The sequence below is a fragment of the Leptonychotes weddellii genome, chromosome X, assembly GCF_054177405.1.
Source record: "Leptonychotes weddellii isolate Sample4059 chromosome X, ASM5417740v2, whole genome shotgun sequence".
Classification (NCBI taxonomy): domain Eukaryota; kingdom Metazoa; phylum Chordata; class Mammalia; order Carnivora; family Phocidae; genus Leptonychotes; species Leptonychotes weddellii.
The window spans coordinates 17,283,035-17,306,491 of record NC_138385.1 but is presented as its reverse complement, the minus strand read 5'-3'; the positions used below and the strand labels follow the sequence as shown (position 1 = coordinate 17,306,491).

Here is a 23,457-nt window from a genome sequence, read left to right as displayed (position 1 = left end):
ATATATACAATGGAATATTACTCAGCCATCAGAAAGGACGAATACCCAACTTTTACATCAACATGGATGGGACTGGAGGAGATTATGCTAAGTGAAATAAGTCAAGCAGAGAAAGTCAATTATCATATGGTTTCACTTATTTGTGGAACATAAGGAATAGCATGGAGGACATTAGGAGAAGGAAGGGAAAAATGAAGGGGGGGGGAATCGGAGGGGGAGACGAACCATGAGAGACTATGGACTCCGAGAAACAAACTGAGGGTTTTAGAGGGAGGGGGCTGGGGGGATGGGTTAGCCCGGTGATGGGTATTATGGAAGGCATAATACTGCATGGAGCACTGTGTGTTATATGAAAACAATGGATCATGGATCACTACATCAAAAACTAATGATATATTTTATGGTGACTAACATAACATAATAAAATTAAATTAAATTAAAAAAAAAGATAGAACATTTTAAAACCAAAAATGCAGAAAGTCTATAATCTCAGAATAAAGAACAGTTCTTTCAATTGAGCAAATTTAGCTTTAGGTAAAAATCACTATATTTTTAGTTCTTATATTTTGCAGCAAACTAGGAAAAGTAGTATTGACTAGTCTTGGGCTACACACCCATCTTTGGGCTTCAGAAATCACTCAAGCTCCTCACTAGTGTCCATTCCTATATATGAAGCTCTGTATGAAAAGATTCTTTCAGAACAAAAATGTCCAACACACACAAAATTGTGAAGGGCTATGAAAAGTTTGACTTCTCTGAGGTTTGGTATATTTTCTCTTCATGGAAAATGCAAATTATGTAGCTGATTAGGTTTCCTTTTTTGTTTTGGCTACCTGGTCACAGGTACAGCTCAACTTTAGAAATTGAGTAGGATCCTATGACCTATACATATGAATTCTAATTAACCTCCCTACCTGGTCTTCACCTTTGATATTCGTTTATATTTTCTTAGATGCTGGTTTATTTTACTTGTAATTTTTCTCTTTTATTGTAACCTTACTTATAAGCTGCCTTAAAGTCTTTATGAAATGGGGTGATGTAATTCCACTCAACATTTACCCATTGTCCCCATACCATATACTCTTGCATACTTTCCAGTCATCGATGCATTATTTCCTCTTCCTGGATCATTCTTAGCTCTTTTTTCCCACCTGCCACATTTCTATATATCCCTGGACACTGAGCTCAAATATTACCACTTCTGTGAACATTCCCAGACCATGACCATCTACCTATCATTCTCTCTCATCCCACTCTAGCTAAAACAGTACTTTTGTACATGTTTCTAACTAAGACATTTGTTACACTGTAGTGTTGTGATATTGACTTGCCTGCCTCTGTTACTGGACTTTGAGCTTGAAGGCAAGGATTGAGCCATGCCCATTTTGATCCCCTGGACCCTAGTTCAATATATTTTTAATGAATGGATGGCTGAATAAAAGCACAAATGAACAAAATAGATAGGAAGCCTCTGAGTTGTCATTCAAGAGGCATCTCATACATGAGATGTATGAGCTGCATTAGGGAGAAAATATGGGGGTTCTAAAAGTACTGAAGGCAGTATGTGGGCAGGAATCTTATCTTTTTTTTTTTTTTTAAAGATTTTATTTATTTATTTGACAGAGAGAGACACAGCGAGAGAGGGAACACAAGCAGGGGGAGTGGGAGAGGGAGAAGCAGGCTCCTGGCTGAGCAGGGAGCCCGATGTGGGGCTCGATCCCAGGACCCTGGGACCATGATCTGAGCCGAAGGCAGACGCTTAACGACTGAGCCACCCAGGCACCCCATCTTATCTTTTTTTGTTCATTGCTTTATCCGCAGGGCTTCTCACAGTACCTTGCATATAGCAGACCTCAGTAAATATTTCTTGTATGAATGAATGTGCAAATGATCTCACTTGGCCACTCTTTGTAATAATTTCCATGGGGAGTCTTGAGAGTACCATCACTGGGTAAGTGTTAAGCTTGTTTTACGGAGGTACTAATTCTATTCGTTATAGTGTTTTATATATCATTGGCTTTCAGTGAAGTGTCCACCATGCTGATGAACAGTGCTCTCCTTTCTCAGGATTTCAACCTTATCTGCCACTGAAGGCATATTCTTTTTGTGGAAGATATTAAATATAATGAAACCACAAGTCTGGCTCTCCTTGGGGAGCTTGTAGAGCAGTGGCCTGTCATGTGTCACACATCCTCATTCTTTCTTTCTGTTCCCATCAGAGTTGGCCTTCTGGGTTCAGTGAGAACTGCCTTTTTAAAAAAAAAAAAAAAAAGAAGATTTTATTTATTTGAGAGAGAGCGAGAAAGAGCGAGAGAGAGCGAGCATGAGTGGGGGTGGCAGAAATAGAGGGAGAAGCAGACTCCCCGCTGAGCAGGGAGCCTGATAGGGGGCTCGATCCCAGGACCCCAGGATCACAACCTGAGCCAAAGGCATATGCTTAACTGACTGAGCCACCCAGGCACCCTGAGAACTGCCTTCTTAAAAATGACAATGCCCGTGGATGGGCAGTGTCTTGCTCTGGGAATAAGGTCCATAAGTCCATACTTTCCAACATCTCCTATTATGGAAGTGACATAGTCAATAAAGTGGAGACACCATAAGGAGAGACACTTCTCCTTTGGGACTTCACAGGCTCCACATTTGGATGCTAAGGATATTTTAACTGAGGGGAAAATAAAGGAAGCAGCACACAGTATTCAATGAGTACTCCTTAATCTGTCCATCCTTGGATTCATCTGCAATGACGGGCTGAACGATGCTCCTTAAACAGAAGGCCTGACTCTTTTTGGTCCCTCTCTTCATGTGAAAACTAACATTAGTCTTATTTGACCAGCTTGGAAAAGCAAATACTCTTGCAGGAAAGACAACTGCCAGCCAGAGGGGACCTCCTAATCTGCCATCATTGTGGATTAACTTTATTGAATAGCAGCTGTACAAAACACCATGTTAGATGAAAGGGAGCTCCAAACCAAAACCCAGAGATGGCCTGTCTCTGCTCCCCACTTAATGAACATAATAAGCCAGACACTGCCCTGACGACAAGTATGTGTCCAAGAGACTCAGCTTCCATGACAGTATGGATTTGAGCTCTCTAGGGCAAGTCAAGGAAGCTTATGTATCATTTGTTTTTCATCAATACCAAAAGCCTTTTCTATTGTCACAGGCCAGATGAGACAGCACACAAAAAAAGGTCTGCTGTCTCGGTAGGAAACCTAAGGGGCAGAAAAGTAGTTGAATTACTGAGCCATCAGTGGGTGACCTCAGGGAACAGTTCCATGTGGCTCACTGTCTGCCATTTCCATTTTAAGGAATCTCGAGGGGCCGAGAGAGGATTGGGGATGTTTTAGCCCATTCGGTTAAAACATTACATAATAGAGATAACAGGCACCCTTTCCCAAAACCTGGGCAAGAAGAAGGGTACGCAGCATTGGAGTGTGGTGCCAACCTTCCATTTCTGTGGACACCCCCTCAGATTTACAGGGAACAGTCAGTGGTGCCATTGTCCAGCACCTCTCCTGGGGAAGATTTCATTTCTGCATTCGTTAACCTTCACCATTGCTAAGAATACAAATGAGCCATAATTCAATTTTTTGTGAGCCATATATCAGATATGAACTTGAGACAATAATAGTAGCTAAGTTCACTGAGAGATTACTGTGAACCAGGCATCATTCTAGGACTTTAATGTATTAATTCATTAATCCTCACAACAACCCTGTGACATAGGTGCTATTATATCTTTGTTTTACAGATGAAGAAACTGAGGCCTCGAGAGGTTAGGTAACTTGCTAATGTTTACACAGCTACTTAATGGTAGAACACAGATTTATTTGAACCTAGGCAATCCAAATCCAGAACCCATGTTCTAACCTCATGGTTAAACTGACTTCTTAAAATAATACAGAGGAGAAAAAAATAGTTCACCCAAAACTCAAGTGATTTTACAGATAGCTTCACAAAGTATGTCTCAGCCCAATACTATTGTCCCATGTATTTTTTTTATATTTATTATGCACCTACTGTGTTCCAGGTCTTTTTTTTTATTAACATATAATGTATTATTTGTTTCAGGGGTACAGGTCTGTGATTCATCAGTCTTACACAATTCACAGCGCTCACCATACCACATAACCTCCCCAATGTCCATCACCCAGCTACTCCATCCCCCCAACCCCCTCCACTCCAGCAACCCTCAGTTTGTTTCCTGAGATTAAGAGTTTCTGATGGTTTGTCTCCCTCTCTGGTTTCGTCCCATTTCATTTTTTCCTTTCTTCCCCCATGATCCTCTGCCTTGTTTAAGACAAGAAGGGCACTACTAAACTAAATATCAGTATATCTGGATGGCTCAGTCAGTTAAGCATCCAACTCCTGATTTCAGCTTAGGTCATGATCGCAGGGTGGTGGGATAGAGCCTGGTGTGGGGCTCTGTGCTCAGCGGGAAGTCTGCTTCTCTCCTCCTCCCCCTGCCCCTCCCCCTTCTCATGTGCTCTGTCTCTCTCTCAAATAAATAGATATATAAATCTTAAAAATATATCTGCATTTCTAAGATCTGGTTTCCAAAAAGTCAAATAACTTTCCGTAGAGCATAGCTAAAGATCACTGAAACACAAAGTTGAAGGGGACCCTGAGAATCTATTTCTTCATAGTGCTTAAGAAAATAGGATATAGATAAAGAGGGCTAGAAGTAGAAATTAAAATTACTCTTGACTTTTCAAATGTCTGGTTGGAGGTGGATGTGAGGAATACTCATTAGAGCTGACAGTGGCTGCATGGCACCCAAATGCTTTCAATTTAAGTGGCAGCTTAGCAGCCATTTGAAGGAAGTATGTTAGTATTTCCTTTATCTTAAAGAGCATATAGTACTACTAATACTAATAATAATGATGATGGTTAACCTTTATGGAGTGCTTATTATATGCCAAACATTGGGATAAGCATATTATTTAATCTTCACAGCAATCCTATGAAGTAGATACTACAGTTATTCCCATTTTACAGACGAGGGAACTGAGGTACAGACAGGTCAAGTAACTGGTGAGAGGTCATATAGCTAGGAAGTGGCACAGCAAGGATCCAAACCCAAGCAGTCTGTCTTTGAGGCCTATGCTGTTAAATACTAAGCAAGATACCCTCTCTGTAGGAATAGTCCTCTGAGTTACTGTTAAGAAAACCTACCTAGTTTTTTAGGCCTGTTATTGTCCCAGCATAGGCTTTGGGCCTATAATGATGGTTTGGATGATTTTTTTACTCTCTATGCTAAGCCTTTCTTCCTTCACATTATAGATGGGTAGCTAAGCATCAAAGATTACTGTGTGAGCATAGATTTATGTTTAGATGTGGTAATTTACAAATTATCTGATATAACTAACATAGAGTTCCCTTGGCATCAGAGCAGATCTGGCCTCAACATTTTTCCCAGGACATATACCCACACAGTTCAGATTTCTATAAACTGGTAATAATGGAAGGCAAATCAGATTGTCTAATCTCTCTAGACTATAAGAGATTGTGACTCAGGACCACTCTATATGGAGCTATAAAATAATATATAATGTTTTAGTTTAAATTGTATTACAGTGAAATAATGAAGAAGAACTAAATTTAAAGACCTATTATACCCTTTAGAAATATCTGTAAGAAATATATTAACAATGATTTTAAAGTATTTTAATAGCCAACATGTTTGAGCACAAGAACGTGCCAGGCATTGTCCTAAGCACAACTGTCACAAAACCCCTAAGGGTTACGTATTATTAGTCTGATTTTATGAATGAAGGAATTGAGTCTCCTAGAAGATATTTAACTACTCAAGATAAAGTAGTGAAAGAAACAGGCTTGGAAGTCAGGCAGATTGACTCTAGGGTCTGAGCACTTAACTATTATGCAATACTGGCTCCTGTCATAGCACCTGCTGATTCCAGATTGGCCCCACTAGTCATTCGAAACCCAAGGAGATCTATGGTCCAATCATTCGGCCCTCAAAGGATCCCTGGTTGCTCATTTCAATCATGGTTGGTCTAATGAAGTAGGATGCAATCTAGTCAATGACAGTCCAGAGCATGAATTATAGTTTGGTGGGGCAGTTCTTTGCCTCTGCCATATATAGAATCCAAGCTCCTTTGCCCTCCACCCATTTCTAATTCACATATTTTTTTTCTTTACATTTGGCTACTTTTATGCTTGTTTCCTAGTTTCTATGTAACCAAATTTCTTAATTTATTATTAAGATTATTAAGCATCATTTCCTACCCTACCATGTCCCCATTATAACTTATAAGGATTCAAAATCTGAACTGGAATTATGAAATTATTTTTTGGGGAGTGGGGGTCACTAACTATATAAACAAATGGCACAACAAAGTGGCATCACTCTAGATCCATTTCTCAACTTTACTGTGTTTGTGAATAACCTGGGGATCATGTTAAAATGCAGCTTCTGATTCAGTAGGTCTGGGTTGGGGCCTAAGATTCTGGGCTTTTTTTTTTTTTTTTTTAAAGATTTTGTTCATTTATTTGAGAGAGAGAGGGAGTGAGAGAGAGAGAGCACAAGCAGGGGGAGCAGCAGAGAGTGAAGTAGGCTCCCCGCTGAGCAGGGAGCCCGACGTGGGATTCGATCCCAGGACTCTGAGATCATGACCTGAGCCGAAGGCAGACGCTTAACTGACTGAGCCACCCAGGCGCCCAGATTCCGGGCTTCTTAACAGCTCCCAGGTTTTGCAGATTATACTTTGAGTAGCAAGGTACTTGATCAGCTTGGTTCTGTCATTCTTTTAAGTAGGATCACAATTAAATGAACCTGGAGAGATTAACGTTTAGGATATTTTAAAAGCACTGAAACGGCAATTCCCTAATGTCTTCACAAATCCATTTTAATGGTTAATAATAGTTCTGGCAGCACAGAAGACTTTTTTTGTGTTTAAACCAAATGCTTCAGATGCTGTGGCATTTTTCTTCTGATTTTATCCTTAGTGGACATGGAATCAGTACACCATGTCCATTCTCTTAATGGTTACTATGTTTAAAAAAATATGAACAGTTATTCAATGTGAACAACTTTGGGATGGTTCCCACCATCTTCTTTCCCCCACTTTAGGAATCCATGATTTTTGAGGTGTCTAAGTCCATTCTCATTTCCGCTCCATGTTTATCTGTCTCCTCTAAATCTATAAAATTAGATAAACTTTGTAATTCCTTTCCAAATCCTGTTGTCTTTTATTTCAATGAGCTATTTAAATATTTAATGACCATATCTTGCATCAGATATATCCCTACCTTGCCTATAGTGCAATAGGGAGTATACTAGTAACTACTGGCCACCCAGCCTATAAAGCTCATATTACAAAAATGCACAGTCTAGGCAGAATCTGGTAAATGTCAACTTCAAAATAAGTTGTGTCATACTGTTATATTTATTACCACATGGTCAATAAAAAGAAACACTTGTGACGTGATTAAAAATAGCATACCAGGTAAAATTGGTTGTCCAGCGATTCCCAGTGGTGCCATTCCAAGATTATTCATTGCTGTGGCCCATGCAGTTGGATCAGACATAGGTAGCGTCATTGCAGTGGAATCCACATTCAGAGTTCTACTATTATCAGCTAAAGAGAAATGACAAGTAAAGTAATTTGTTGTATTAAGGTTTCAGTATATAGTTTGCTTAACATAAACTGGCAAACTCTTTACAGAAATGGACTGATGGACAAATGGTAGATAGGGCCTTAATTCCAGCTCTTTACAAGGGTTAAAACAATATGGCTTGAATTGGCAGGAAGTCATAGAATTTGAAAGCAGTTTACCAGATGGCATTTTAGTGTGTTTCTTTCTTTCTCTCTCTGCTCCCTCTGTTCCTTCCTTCCCTTGTTTTTTTTTTTTAATGAAGACTTTATTTTTTTAGAGCAATTTTAGGTTCACAGCAAAATTAAGGTACAGAGATTTCACATGTGCCCCCTACCTCCACACATGCACAGCCCCCCATTATCAACATTCTGCACCAGAGTGGCACATTTGCTACAACTGATGGATCTACACTGATGCATCATAATCACTCAAAAGCCATAGTTTACATTAGGGTTCACTCTTGGTGTTGTACGTTCTATGGGTTTGGACAAATATATAATAACATGTATACATCATTCAGAATATTTTCACTGCCCTAAAAATCCTCTGTGCTTACTTATTCATCCCTCCCTGCCCCCCAACCCCTGGCCATTACTGATCTTATTCCATCTCCATAGTTTCACCTTTTCTATAATGTCATATAGTTGGAATCATACAACATGTAGCCTTTTCAGACTGGCTTCTCTCAGTAGTATGCATTTAATGTTCCTCCATGTCTTTTCATGGCTTGATAGCTCATTTCCTTTTAGTCCTGAATAATATTCCATCATATGGATGCACCACAGTTTACTTATCCATTTACCTACTGCAGGACATTGCAGTTGTTTCCAAGTTTTGACAATTATGAATAAAACTACTATAAACATCCATGTGCACATTTTTGTGTGGACATAAATTTTCACCTCCTTTGGGTAAATGCCGAACAGTACAATCAGTGGATTGTACAGTAAGAACATGTTCAGTTTTATAAGAAACTGTCAACCTGTCTTCTAAAGTGGCTGTACCATTTTGCATTCCCACCAGCAATAAATGAGATTTCCTGTTACTCCATACCATCACCAGTATTTAGTGTCAGCATTCTGGATTCCGGCCACTCTAATAAGTGTCTAGTGGTATTTGTTGTTTTACTTTGCATTTTCCTGATGATACCTAATGTGGAGCATCTTTCCATAAGCTTATTTGCCATCTGTATATCTTCTTTAATGAGGTATCAAAGTTTTTTGACCCGTTTTTAAATTGGGTTGTTTTCTTATTGTGTTTTAGGAGTTCTTTGTATATTTTAGATAAAAGTCCTTTATCAGATGTGTATTTTGCAAATATTTTCTCCCAGTCTGTGGCTTGTATTCTCATTCTCTTTACATTGTCTTTTGCAGAATAGAAGATTTTAATTTTAATGAACTCCAGCTTATCAATAATTTCTGTCATGGATCATGCCTTTGGTGTTGTATTTAAAGTCATCGCCATATCCAAGGTCCTTTAGGTTTTCTCTTATGTTATCTTCTAGGAGTTTTATAGTTTTGCCTTTCACTTTTAGGTCTATGATCCACTGAGTTAATTTTTGTGATGTGTATAAAATCTGTGTCTAGATTTTTTTTTTTTTTTGCATGTGGATTTCCAGTTGTTCTGGCACATTTGTTGAAGAGACCGTCTTTGCTCCATTGTATTGCATTTACTCCTCTGCCAAAGATCAGTTGACTCTATTTGTGTAGTCTATTTCTGGGTTCTCTATTCTACTCTACCCATCTATTTGTCGATTATTTCGCCAATACCACACTGGCTTGATTGCTGTAGCTTTATAGTAAATCTTGAAGTTGGGTAGCATCAGCCTTCCAACTTTGTTCTTCTTCAATATTGTGTTGGGTATTCTGAGCCTTTTGCCTCTCCATGTAAATTTTAGCATCAGTTTGTTGATATCCACAGAATAACTTGTTTGGATTTTGATGGGGATTGCATTAAATCAAGTTGAGAAGAACTGACATCTTGGCAATATTGTGTCTTCCTATCCACGGACATGAAATATCTCTCCATTTATTTAGTTCTTTGATTTCATTCATCAGAGTTTTATAGTTTTCTGGGTTTTTTTCCCAACTGTATATACCATAGGAGCTTGGGATGTTTCCTATTCTTCTCATAGTCTAGTTGCATACAATTACTTCAGCAGCTTCCATCCAAACTACCCATGCATGCAAACCAAGAAAAATCATCCAAGGGCTTTCATAGTAGCAATAAGAAATGAAAAGTTATATTTTTGATGTAATTTCATATCTTTGAGGCAGTAACATTGAATAGAAATAGACACACAATCAACAGATATCAAATTAGCCAATTGAATATTTTGGGAATTAGGGAGACACCAGAGAATAAGCAGATAGAATACATAGTCCCTGCCTTCAAAGGTTATACAATCTAATTTAAGAGACCAGTGATGGTGGTACTGATTACTACTATTATCACTACTCTCACCACCTCCATCCATTACTACCACTAATTATTGAACACTCGCTATATGCTAGGTAAAGCACTTGGCATGCATTATTCTAACTTTCAAAACAACCTAATGAGAGAGACTATTTATATCTCCATTTAATAGATTAGAGGCTTTTACTTTATTTTTAAAGATCTGTTTATTTTAGAGAGAGAGAGAGTGTGCGCATGTGAGAGTGGGGGAGGGGCAGAGGGAGAGAATCTTTTAGCAGACTCCCCACTGAGCGGGAGCCTGACTTGGGGCTGGATCCCATGACCCATGAGATCACGACCTGAACTGAAACCAAGAGTCGGATGTTTAGCTCACTGAGCCACCCAGGCACCCCTAATAGATGAGAGACTTAAAGATCACATATATTGTCCGAGGTCACCCAGGTTATACACTGTTAGCCACTATGCTTTATTATCTACAGTGAAACAATTAAGAAACAATCAAAGAAATGGAATTGACCAGAAATGTTACTGAAGTTTAAGGAATGATGGGTGCCTGGGTGGCTCAGTCATTAAGCATCTGCCTTCGGCTCAGGTCGTGATCCCAGGGTCCTGGGATCGAGCCCCGCATCGGGCTCCCTGCTCTGCAGGGAGCCTGTTTCTCCCTCTCCCACCCCCCCTGCTTGTGTTCCCTCTCTCGCTGTGTCTCTCTCTGTCAAATAAATAAATAAAATCTTAAAAAAAAAAAAGGAATGAAAAGCTACTGTGGCTTGAGTAATGGAGAAGATAGGATTTGAACAAATGGCCCAGATTTCGACATAACATGTCTTGAGTGATGGGTAGTTATTAGATAAAGAAGAAAGAGGGGAAAAGACATTCCAGGAGCAGTGATGACATAAGCAGACAATGAAGTGGGTTATAACCATGTGCATGTGCATGTATATACTGCATAGTTGGGAGATATATAATCATAAGTCATTGGAGCACAGAAAGACTTATTTTGGGAAATTTCCCTCTGATTACTGATTTCCATAGAAAAATTTTTCCATGGCTTTTCTCCTACCTCTCATGTACACTCCTGCCAATTACCTGAAGGCAACTCTGTTCTAATTGTAGCTTGCTATTTGTTAACATCTATCACAACCTTCTAACCTGGGAACATCAGGGATAATTCCTGGCCTGGTTATTTATAAAAGTGCTATTTTGGAAACTAAATGGTCAGAATAAGAAAATGCAAATGTCCAAAAACATTATTTCTGAAATATTAGTTTTTATCATTCTTCTATGCTGCCTATGTATCTTATCCAAAAACCACTCCCCCCCCCCCCACAGAGTGACTAATGGCCTTAAGCAATTGTTACTATAGTCAGAAGTCACATTTCAGAACTGGTGATTTCTCCACGGATAGAAACTCTAGCCCTCACACCCAGTTTTCAATGCTCTCCCATGAAGGCATATTATGGCTAGAAATAGCCTCCTTGTAAATGTTACTAAGGAAACAAACATGGGGCATCAAATATCCTTCGGGTCAAGAGTTTGCATATTGATTATTTGGTTCATCTGAACTCCCAATCTCCAGTCCAGGTGAGACAAGTTTTAGGGAATGTTATAGCTGGAAGGGACCCCCTGTTGAGATTATTGAATCTGCACCCTGATTTTCTCTAATGGCTGCAGAATGACTTCAAGAGGAAACATCTAGGTTTAGAAGGACTGGGCCCCCATGCCAAAAATAATTCCTTGCAACAGTCTGGTTACTCGTTGGCTCTGCAGTCCTGGGAAACATAAGAGAATCAGGAATTATTCTTTTTTTTTTTTTTTTTTTAAAGATTTCACCCATTTATTTGAGAGAGAGAGAATGAGAGACAGAGAGCAGGAGAGGGAGGAGGGTCAGAGGGAGAAGCAGACTCCCCGCCGAGCAGGGAGCCCGATGCGGGACTCGATCCCGGGACTCCAGGATCATGACCTGAGCCGAAGGCAGTCGCTTAACCAACTGAGCCACCCAGGCGCCCCAGGAATTATTCTTAATAAAGAATTCTGAGATCAAAAAATGAGAATTTACAATGTATCAACCTAGCCAAACTCTGGACTAATTTTTGGGGAGGGGAGAGAATTATCTAAATTATCAGTTTTTTTTAAAGGACAGTACAGTATTACTATTTTCAAAATATATATTAATTCGAAGTGCCTGTTAAAATGTTAGCAAGTAGAGTTCCTGCTAGGCTTGTTTACATGAACCAGTTGGTTTAGATAAAGACCATGTGTAATTAACAGCATTATTTTGCTATGATAAATTCAGTTCTTAAATTCTTAAGGACCTCTGCCTTTTCATTTCCCTCCACTCCCCCAACACCCATCTACATCTGTCAAATACTACTCATTTTGCAAGGGTCATCTCAAATGTTATGTTGTCTGTGAAGCCACCTCCCTGGAATGAATTACTCCCTCCTAGTGTGTTATCATAACATTTTATCTAGAATTTGATTTTCATATGTTTGCTTATTCTCTCACTCCTTTTCCCCAAACCAAACTTTTATCGAGTCTTACTATATGCCAGGTCATGTGTTAGTGACTAGGAATATGGAGATGAACAAAATTCATTTACTGCTCTGGAAGAACTCACAATACAATGAGAGCATGACATATAAACAACTAAATATAAATTATTATAATAAGTACTGCAGTAAAACTATGAGGAAAGTGCTATGAGAACAGAGAAGGAGTAATTAAATATGCTGGAATGGCTTTGGTTGTATGTGTTTGGGCACAGAGAGCAAGAGGAATACTAGGGAAGGCTTCTCTGGGAAAGAATAATTTGAAATGAGTCTTTAAGGAGGGATAGGATTTTCCTCCAGGTACTGAATGGAGGATTTGGGTTTAAGAGCATTCCAGCAAGCAAGAACAACTGGACATTACCATTGACTGCCTTGAATTATAGTTGTTGAATACATGTCTCTCTTCTCTAGCTAGCCTGCATGCTCCTTTATGTCAGGGACTTGGTTTTAGGCATCTTTGTTTCCCTGTTTCTTAGTTCAGTGTCTGGTATAAAGTAGGTATTCAAGAAATATTTGGATGAATGAATAAATAAAATCAACTTACATTGATTTTGGGCACAATAAGCAATCCATGCAGTGACACTCACTGATTATTTATATACCTTTTCAGAATGATAAATTGTCTTAAAAGGGATAGCATAGTTGCTAAACTAATTTTCTCTCCAGGACAACTGAATTGACATGTAGCAATTTACTTAGAGTTACAACCAGAGATAGATGAACCCAACTAATAATTCAGTTTGATAGCATTAGCTATAATCTTTCTCCCATATAGGCACAGTCATACATATAAGCAAGCTTGTAAATTTTTACTTTCAAAGAGAAATCCCAGATGATCGTCTCTGTCTGGCAGCAATCTGGATTTAAGTTCTGCAGTAACAAAATATGTTGTGCTGAACATCTGTTTAGAATCATCACTTAATGGTAGAAAAGTTAAGTCCAGGCCTGATTCACTTTCTAGACTAAAAATGGACATCTAGCAATTTCTTTAAGTGTGTTATAAAAGTAGTCCCATGTCACTAAAGAAAGAGATTGCTCATTTTCCCATAAGTCCTACATTCACTGGCAGTGGCCAAGAATATTCAGAAGGCAAATATCATATATTGATATGCTATCAAATAGTCTTCAAAATGCCTCACCCATCTGAAGAACATGTCCTGCTATGCTGGTTTTCCGTTCTGCCTTGTGTGGCGACTCCTCAAGAGATCACAGGTTGTACAGTAATTGTGAATGAATGTCTTCTAGGTAAGTTGATTGAGTTTATGGCACTTTGGAGCAAGAGTTCATTAGTGCCAAAAAAATAAAAGATTTGGAAGTAATTATCGATTTTAACTTGGTATTGCTCCATAACTATCAAGTCATTGCCATCTGTTTATTTTTATATTATACTTCACTTGATTAGTCAATTATTGTCAGTTATTTGATCTTGAAGACAACACACACACACACACACACATTCTGTGATACATCCATCCTGTAGTAGACTTAATTATTTCATATGTTTCCTTTATTTCCTTTGAAACAAGTTCAGTATGTTGGTGTCGTCTCATCGACCATACTCTTTTTATTAAGACAAAAGCTGTCCTTCTCTGGCAATTTACTCTCCTGAAATTCTCTTTCTTATGTCCAGGTTTATATCCATTGGCTTTTATGCTTGCTGTAATTTTATTACACAGTATTGTGCAAAGTTGAGGAGAGGATTTTGTCAACAAACATCTATTGAAAGTTTGTTAAGAGTAGGAAGCAATCCTGCCTAGTGACCAAGAGTATGGGTTTGGGAGTCAGATGGTTTGGGACTAGAGTCTAGCTGTACTAAGTAACTGTAATGTGCTCATTCTGTTTCTCTCTTTACTTCTCTTCTTGCTGGTCTGCCTTCCAGACTTCCTTTTATAGTTGCTGTACATTCACCGAACATTTTCTATGTGTCAGGCTCCATCCTAGACGTTGAATACATTATGGTGAGTCAAACAGGCCTCAACCTTGTTTTTAGGAAGCTCTCTAGTACAGGAGGGAGATACTAAAATACAGATAAACATAAAATAATTACATATTGTGATAAGTTTTTTGAACAAAGAACTGGGTTTGATGATAAAAATGGCAAGTTACAAATTTAGGAAAGTGATAGTATCGACCTTATAGGTTTGTTGAAGATTAAATTAGATAATGTGGGTAAAAAAATTTAGCATGGCTTCTGGCTCATAGTAAGTACTTGGTAAGTGGTAATAATAACATGTAATAATTAAGATGATGATGATGAACCCAGACCTTGAAGGGTTCAAAGTCTACCGAGAGATACAGCATATATAGGAATTACAACAATACATTATACAGATGATGAAACAGAGGCACAGGCAGTTTAAGTAATCAGCTCAATATTGCACAGCTAGTAAGTGGTAAAACAGGGAAATGAACCCAGGCGACTCTGGTACCAATGCCCATAGTTTTATCCATCACACTAAACTCCCTCCCAAAGAGCCCTTTATTTTCTGTGTTCCCCTAGCTCATTGAACACATTACTATGATAGCCTTTATCACATTATATTTTTTATCACCTCTTTCTATGTCTGCCTCTCCTCCTAGACTCTGGATTCCCTTATTCCTCTTTGTTATTCCTAGTGCCTAGACACTGTGTCTGACACAAAGCAGATGTTTAATAAATGATTTTAAATAAATGAATCAGGAAATATATGAACTTATGTAGGAGAGTCCTGCATAGACATTCTTCTTCCTGGAAGAAGGTAGGCATATAGCAGGTGCCAAGCTGCTCAGAATGGGATACCACTCTGTTGTTGTATTAGATAAAACCTGTTTTGGTGGGTTTCTTCTGAGGACTAAATACTAAAAATTTTAAATGGAGAGGGGAAGATAAATGGTGATAATTTGAGGTATTATAATCTTAACATGCTGATAATATAAGAAAATAACAATTACATAAATATAAACTTTAAGGAAGATAAATCTGTAGATGGGAAGGTATTTTTCATCACATAAATTCCTCCTGGATAAAAAGGAACCGACTAGAATTTCTTTGAAAATTTAAAGGTAATGAAATTTACTAAAATAAATGTGCATGTAGCAGCCATATTTTTTAGCTTCTTGAGGGCAGGGGATATAAATCTCATTTACTTTTATTATATTCTATAGTGATTAGCTCAAAGTAGGTGCCAATTAGTGTGCTTTTAAATAAGTGAACTCTGGAAGAACTCAGCAATTGTATAAAGTGGGGCTTACCTGCAAAGCCTATTTCATAGACCCATAGCCAAATAAAATCTCTTTGCATTGTGTAGTACTGCACCGTGGACTTAGCCCTCTAGTCATTTCTGCAGAAGGAAGATAGTGGTCCAAAGCTGGGTGAAACAGACCTCTGGAACATACCAGGACTTAGATAAATGGTGAATAATAGTGTTAATGATAGTAATTATAACAAGACTAAAGATAGTTAACACTTATTTAATACTTACTATGTGCCAGGCACTGTTCTAGGCACTTTATGTACATTAATTTAAAACTCACAACAACCCTATGAAGTAAGACCTCTCACTATCCCCATTTTACTGATGAGGTAACAGGAACAGAGAGGTTAAGCAACCTGTCAGTGGTCATACAGTTAGCTCGCAGTGAAGCTGGGATTCAAACCCAGGCAATCTGACTCCACAATTCATGCTCTTAACCATTATACTATATTAAACTAGGGAAATCATAAAGTTATAAAATATTTGAGCTGGGAGGGCTGTCGAGCTCATCATTACACAGATGGGTGTTCCCTAGGTCCTCTATTGCAGGGATTCTTAACTGGGGCTAAGTTGCCCACTCCCCAACCAGGGAACATTTGGCAATATTTGGAGACACCTTTGGTTGTCACAACTGGAGGTAAGAGGTGCTACTGGAATCTAGTGGGTAGAGGCCAGGGATACTGCTAAACATTCTACAATGTACAGGACAGCCCCCCACAGCAAACAATTATCTGACCCAAAGTGTCAATAGTGCTAAGGCTGAGAAACCTTGCCTTACTGCAGCAATTTTCATGTGTTCTTACTGGAGAGTGCATTATACCCTTGGCTTCTTTTTTTTTTTTTTTAAGATTTATTTATTTATTTACTTGTCAGAGAGAGAGAGAGAGAGAGAGAGAGAACGCACACGAGCACAAGCAGGAGGAGGGCAGGCAGAGGGAGAAGTAGGCTCCCTGCTCAGTGGGACTCAATCCCAGGGGCCTGGTATCATGACCTGAGCCGAAGGCAGATGCTTAACCGACTGAGCCACCCAGGCATCCCATACCCTTGGCTTCTTCACAATCCCTTCCCATCTATCACATGTGCAGCCAATTCTACCTTCTGCAGTTTATGAACTACTCCCTTATGCCACTGTACTAAAACAAATCAGACCACCTCCCCCATCAAGAATCTACTAACATTTTTAGCATGGTTACTTTTATGCTTCACACCAAAGAAATGATCCTCATGGTGGAGAGTCTAGGTGCCTCGGAAGTTCTGCAAATAGCACTAGGAATACAGTAACAAAGAGAAAGGAAGTTTAGAAAATACTTTACGGAACACAGAAGAAAACACCATCTCTAGCACACCACACAGGACCTTACATACAGTAGGCACTCAAGAAGTACATGTTGTAAAAGGTTATGGCACAAGGGCAGTGTTGGGTGTCCTAGAACAGAATAACATTGTGCTTTCTGTTCTCTGGCTAAGGGAAAGGAAACAGCAGGATAAATCATGTTTTGGTTCTGCATTAAGCCTAGGGCTCAAGGTTTTATCTTCTGTTTGGTATTTATTGCTCATGAAGCAATATATTGTGTGTTGCAGGTGCTATTTTGAATTCTTCTTCATTTTCTTTGAAAATTAACAATCCATCATTATTTGTGAACAATGCGCTGAAGCCCCAGGCACATCCCTCTCTCTCTGATCACAGACGTCACCAGCAGTCACACCACAGCTTGCATCATGGCTATGCAGTGTGAGGGAACTGATAGGGGCTTTTGTAAGACACGGCTCCTAGGTGGCTTGAGAGAGATGATACTATTAGACAAGCAAGGGCTTTATTTCCTTATGAGTGTTTCCAAGAACGGATCAAAGAGCCACTCAAGAGGATCAGGGTGTCACAACATATTCTTCCTTGGAGAAGAGGAGCGGAAGGGTGGGGGAGGGAAAAGGGAAAGGTTTTATGCTAGCCTATATTGTAGGTAATCATTTTCACAAGGGCTGAGTGGCAGGGTGGAGGGTGGGAGATAATAGCTTGATCCTCAAGGTATACAGATGAGAACCTTGGGGTAGAGAGTGCTTTCTCAAACTAACCCTCATCCTGGAAGATTCATTGGTTTAGTCTATAAGCTGGAGGGTCTGGACACAAGCACCTCTATGTTGGAGCAGTTACAAGGATATTCAAGATGGTTTTTTTGAGGGAGGAGGGGCAGAGGTAGAGGGATAGAGAGAATCTTAAGCAGGCTCCACACCCAGCACGGAGCCCGACGTGGGGCTTGATCTCACGACCCTGAGATCACGACGTGAGCTGAAATCAAGAGTCGGACGCTTAACCACCTGAGCCACCCAGGTGCCCCATGGATATTCAAGGTTCTTAACTAGATCTACATGAAGCTAGAGTGCCAAGCCACCCCTCCAGATAGCAGTTGCTGTGAGGGTGGGGTGTAGCAAGGAAGAAGAAGGACACAGGTCTTAGCATGCACCTCTCCAAGGAACTCACAGCATATATCCTGCATTTATAAAGGCAACAAGATATAGTGGAAGAAATATAGATTTTGAGCCAGATAGACCCAAAATCAAATCTTGGCTCTACTATTTACTAGTTGTGTGACTTTAGGCAAGTTCCACACACTTTTTAGACTGTTTACTCACCTGTATTATTCACCTAACAATAATGATGTTGATTCCTAGTATTGATTAAATGCTTATTATGTGCCAAACACTGTTTTAAGGCTTTATATGTACTATGTAATCTAATCCTCACAACAAGCCTATAAAATTGGTAATTTTATCATACCCATTCTACAGATAAGGAAAATGAAAGACAAAGAAGTTAGGAAGTTGCCCAAGGTCATAGATGGAGTTAATGCTGGACTTGAAATTCAAATTCAGGCAGTATAGCTTCAGAGCCCATACTTTTAACCCCTGAGCTATATATTCTCACTACACTATAGAAAATGCTGAGCAAATATTCAATCATGATCTTAACCCCACTTCCTTTATCTTTCCCTTGTTTTAGTTCCCATTAAGAAAGAAACCATTCAGTTGCCCTGTGGGGGTCTCTTCTCCCACTTCTCAGAGCTGGAGCTGGGGGCCTCCTTTGCTATTTCAAGGTGGACTGGCATAGATTGAAGAATCTGAGTAATAGTCCTTGTCACTTCAAGGTTATCAGCTGTATGTGAGCCAAGAGAATAGGTTGAGGTTGGATGCAGGCGTCCTGGAAGTCCAATAGGCTCCACCATTAGGACATTGGAAGCTTCCTCAGTCAGTCAAAGCAGGGGCTAGCCACACTAGAGAGGCTCTGTTGGGCTTTTCTGGACTAAGTCTGTCATTCCCATCCCTGGCTTCTTGGGCTTCTGAGATCCCAGTGAACTCATGTTACCCTGGTCTAGGCTGAATGGTCGACAATGGTGGTCTAGTTTTGAGACTGCATCATTGCCTTCATTCCATATTTCCTTACCTAATATTTAGACAAAAAACACCAAAAGCATAAATGGGCCGCAAAAATGCTACCTTACCCCAACTCTTTTAATGTCTGTGCTAACTGCCTGTTAAACCACACATTTCTTTTCCTGGTTTTGAAACAAACACATTAATATTACTGTCAGGATCCCAAATGCTGTAGGTATTGCTTTTCAATTAGAAATCTTAATATTTAACAAATCAGGTACTGAGCATGCTCTTTAAGTTAATGGTGTGACTGGTGGTGGAGGGGGAACAGTGAAAGAAAAAAAAGAGAAGCATAAATTCTGTAAGTTCCCAAAGCTCTGTGGTCTATGCTTTCCTGAGGTAAGTTGCGTAAGAGGTAACTTGGCACCCCTGCTGCTATGCTGTTGGAAGTCTGGAAAGATCTCTTGTTGGAAAAAAAAAAATAGTCCTGGGGTTAATCCACAAGCCATTTTACTTTAGCCCTTGTTGCTGAAAATCTTTCCAACATGTTTCAGTCCACTTCCTTGCCATAGGAGATGGACTACAACAAAGATAAATATAAACTAGATCTGGAATTAGGAGGGCTGAGTTTCAACTCTGGCTTGACTCTTGCTGTGTAGCAATCACTCACACCTGTGTTTGTCAGAGTGCGGTCCAATCATTTGCATCACAATCGCCTGGGGTGATTGCTAACTAGCCAAGTTCCAGGGTCCACAGCTGAGGTTTCCATCTGGGTGGTGCTGGGGAATCTGCCTGTTGAGCAAGCACCCAAGATAACTCTTAGGCCTACTACAAATTTGAGAAACACAGAGCTTTGGTCGCCTCATGTATAAATAAGAATGATGCCGCTCCTTTCACAAGGTTGTGGTGAAAACACAGGTGGTCAATACGTGCTACCTATACCTGAATCATTGAGTGAGATTATGGCAGGGCTTCAGGATCCATTCTGAGTATTAATTTAACAAACATGTTAAATCCATGCACTATTTGGTGGTACCAGAGTGAAAAATTCATGTTTCCCTGCCCTTTGAGGGGCTCATAGACTAGTGGGAGAGACACACAAACTACTGCATAGCTTGATACTGGCTAAACAGAGGTTGAAGGGGAGGCAGTTACTCTGCTGGGAGGAGAGGTGGTGGTAGAGAGGAAGGGGGAGCATGGAGGAAGTGATGTTAAACTGAAGAAGTCACTTTGAAGTGAGTTTCAAAGGATAAACCAATTATGATGGTACTGTGGATATCTTAAAAAGGTATAGGAAATAAGGCTGTATTTGTGCTAGGTCTAAAAACTAGAATAGAAACCAGAGGGGGAGACAAACCATAAGAGACTCTTAATCTCAGGAAACAAACTGAGGGTTGCTGGAGGGAGGTGGGAGGGATGGGGTGTCTGGGTGATGGACATTGGGGAGGGTATGTGCTATGATGAGCTCTGTGAATTGTGTAAGACTGATGAATCACAGACCTGTACCCCTGAAACAAATAATACATTATGTTAATAAAAAAATAATAATAAAAAAGAAATTGTCTTTGTTTGGGGGGAATGGGCGTGAGCAGAGAATATTTCCCATTATCAGTTTACTTATCACTCCTCTCTCCTAAAAGTAGAATATTAAAAAACTGGAGTCATTTTGTATTCTCCAGTTGGTTGGACTTTGAGAGGATGGGTATTAGACTATATTGTTGAGTTGCTTTGCAAGTCACTAACTACAAGGCCATGGTCTAAGTCAGAGGGGTGGGACACTGGCCATGACCACTATAAACAAGTCAAGTGTTAAATCCTATTGATAATGGGAACTTTGGCTTGAGAACTGGCTGCCTCAGCAGAGTCATCCTCAAATATTAAGGGTGATGCTATATATACACAGACAGCCACAGGAGGCAGTGACTAATGGCTCTGCCTTGCACCAGCAGCTCTGGCTCCTTTCTAGCTTCTTTACCTTGACAAGCAGCCTAAGCCGAGTTTTCAAACTCCACCTCAATTTAACAAATAATCAGAAAACAATAGCTTGTACCATATAGAACTTCATACTGCCTCCCCCCAATGTCATGTTTCAAAGTAACTGATTTTTTTTTCAAAATTGCAACACACTTTCACCAATCCCCATCATGCCTTTGGCCAGACCAAGCATGATAAACTCTCAATCTTTAATGCTGTGCGACCCTGAATAAAGAAAAAATGAGATTATAACTAGTTAAGATCACGGTTTTTGTATTAGTTCTAATCCTGGCCTGCCATTTACTAGTTGTGTGATGCTAGGGAAGTAACTTAATGTCTCTGGTCTTCATTTTCCACATCTGAATCATAAGGACAACAATAGCATCTATCTAATGGGGCTGTGGTAAGGCTTAAAGGAGAAAATATGTGAAAAAAAAAGTCCATTGCAGTGGCTAGCTAAGGAAGTGGTAGTAAAATACTAGTAATTATTATTAATATATTAACAATAGTGGGCATTAACTCTGATATCTTATAGAAAACAGGGGCCATTTGGGGTGGGGAAAAAAGGGGAGTATTATAATTCCTTCAGTTGTGAAAAGGACAGGAAAATACCAGTAGGGGAACTAGCCATTAATAATACTGGGGTATGTATTTAAACAGAAAAGAACAATATGGCTTCTCTCTAACCAGTTCTTTACCAAGAGCACTGCCAGAAAGAACAGTGGGACTAATTTATATGCTTTTCATCTGCTACATTTTTTAAAAGTGGTACTGCTAATAAAACCCTCAAAATATTTCCAGTGTTAACCATCCTCCTCCACCATATATACCCCAAACCCATCAGACTTGCTGCCAAAACCTATTTGCTTTTTTCCCAAAAGCATGGATGGCATTTACGTCCATGCTCTCACTTGTGATCACCCCATCTGTGGTGGAGGAAAGCCAGAATTACTTAGTATCACTTCTTCATTTCCATGATAAGGATGGGAGGCAATGGGGTAGGCAGGAAAACTTGCTTTTCATGGCCATCTTTCCATTAAGACAAAGAGAGGTTATGCCCATAGCTGTGACCTCTGACAGCTGGGCAGAGGACACCCACTGTATCGGCCTACTCCAGGAACAATTCATATGCAAGTGACTTGGTCAGCACTTTGTGATTCTGGGACAATATTAATAATAGTACCTTTCCCAGAATCTATCTTACACATGATATATTTTTCCCCATTTAATTCAATAGTTCTCCTGAATATTTTAATACAGCAATAGTAGTCCAAATAGCAAACAAGAATGAGTTATTGACTTTCCTTCCTTTTATCCATTTCTGCTGTAACTTAAATTTTCTTCCTGAGTGAATCTCCAGGCCACTAGTGACATCACCTTTAATCCATTCATGTTTTTTTTTAAATTGGCTTTAACATGGACGGGACATAAGCAGCTAAAAAATAAAAGATGTCTACGTTGGGGATGATTTCCAGAGCAAACCTTACAGGGATTGGTAGAGCAAATTTGATTTGAAAATGGTTACAGAAGGTGAATTCCCTGTAAATAATGAATTGGAAAGAAAATCAGGCTGGGAGTATTTGCTTATCCACTTATTTCCACATGGAAGAAAAGCCATAATTCCTGTCAGCCTGTGCTTATAGCGTGCCTAGATTGGTCAGAGAGAAACCAACTAGTGACAAACATAAATACACAAGCCCACCCGTTCACTGCATTTGCTGTCAGATTCAACACCAAGGAAAGCCAAAAGATAATAAGTCTTTGGGTAACAACCCATAAATCCGTGGTTACAGTTCAAGCACTTAACTTCAAATTTCCAAATGACCGTGCCACTGTTCTTTCTTCTCCCAGAAGCTAGAAGTTCACTGTCAGAAAGGAGAGGGGAGATATAAGGCAGCTGAAATGCTCAAAGACCCTGGGAAAATTATGGGAAAGCATGCCCTCCCCATTCATCACAACTTCTTGAGAAGCCAACTGGTATGTCACTGGGAGATATTGTCAGAGCAAAGTGGCTACTTTTTTTTTTTTTTTAATTAAAGTGAAACTAGCTTTCAAGAGTGGCTACCTTTTTAAAAAATGTAAAGCTAATTTCTATATGTCAAATCCTATTTGCCACTCACACTGTCTTTCTCTAATATTTTTTAATTATTGAGTAGGTACAAAGGGGAATTTATAAGAGACAAGTGTAAAGTATTAAAAAAATGGTGCATTTGGGGTGGGGAAAAAAGGGGAGTATTATAATTCCTTCAGTTGTGAAAAGGACAGGAAATCTTTAACACAACATAACAAAATTATGT

At 39.4% G+C, this 23,457-nt stretch overlaps 1 protein-coding gene across 12 annotated transcripts in view; it reads right to left on the bottom strand.

Annotated features, from left to right (window-relative positions):
* ENOX2 (ecto-NOX disulfide-thiol exchanger 2) overlaps positions 1-23,457 on the bottom strand; it is a 261,430-nt gene that overhangs the window by 60,572 nt on the left and 177,401 nt on the right. For 8 of the 12 annotated variants that reach the window (XM_081808256.1, XM_081808257.1, XM_081808258.1 and 5 more), the window contains one exon: positions 7,467-7,601. In XM_081808256.1, coding sequence (XP_081664382.1) covers positions 7,467-7,563 — 97 coding nt within the window. In that variant the 5' untranslated portion in view covers positions 7,564-7,601. Of the gene's footprint in view, positions 1-7,466; positions 7,602-15,818; positions 15,908-16,996; positions 21,712-23,457 lie in introns of those variants that run through there. The other 4 variants (XM_081808259.1, XM_081808260.1, XM_081808251.1 and 1 more) reach the window with 3 other exon arrangements.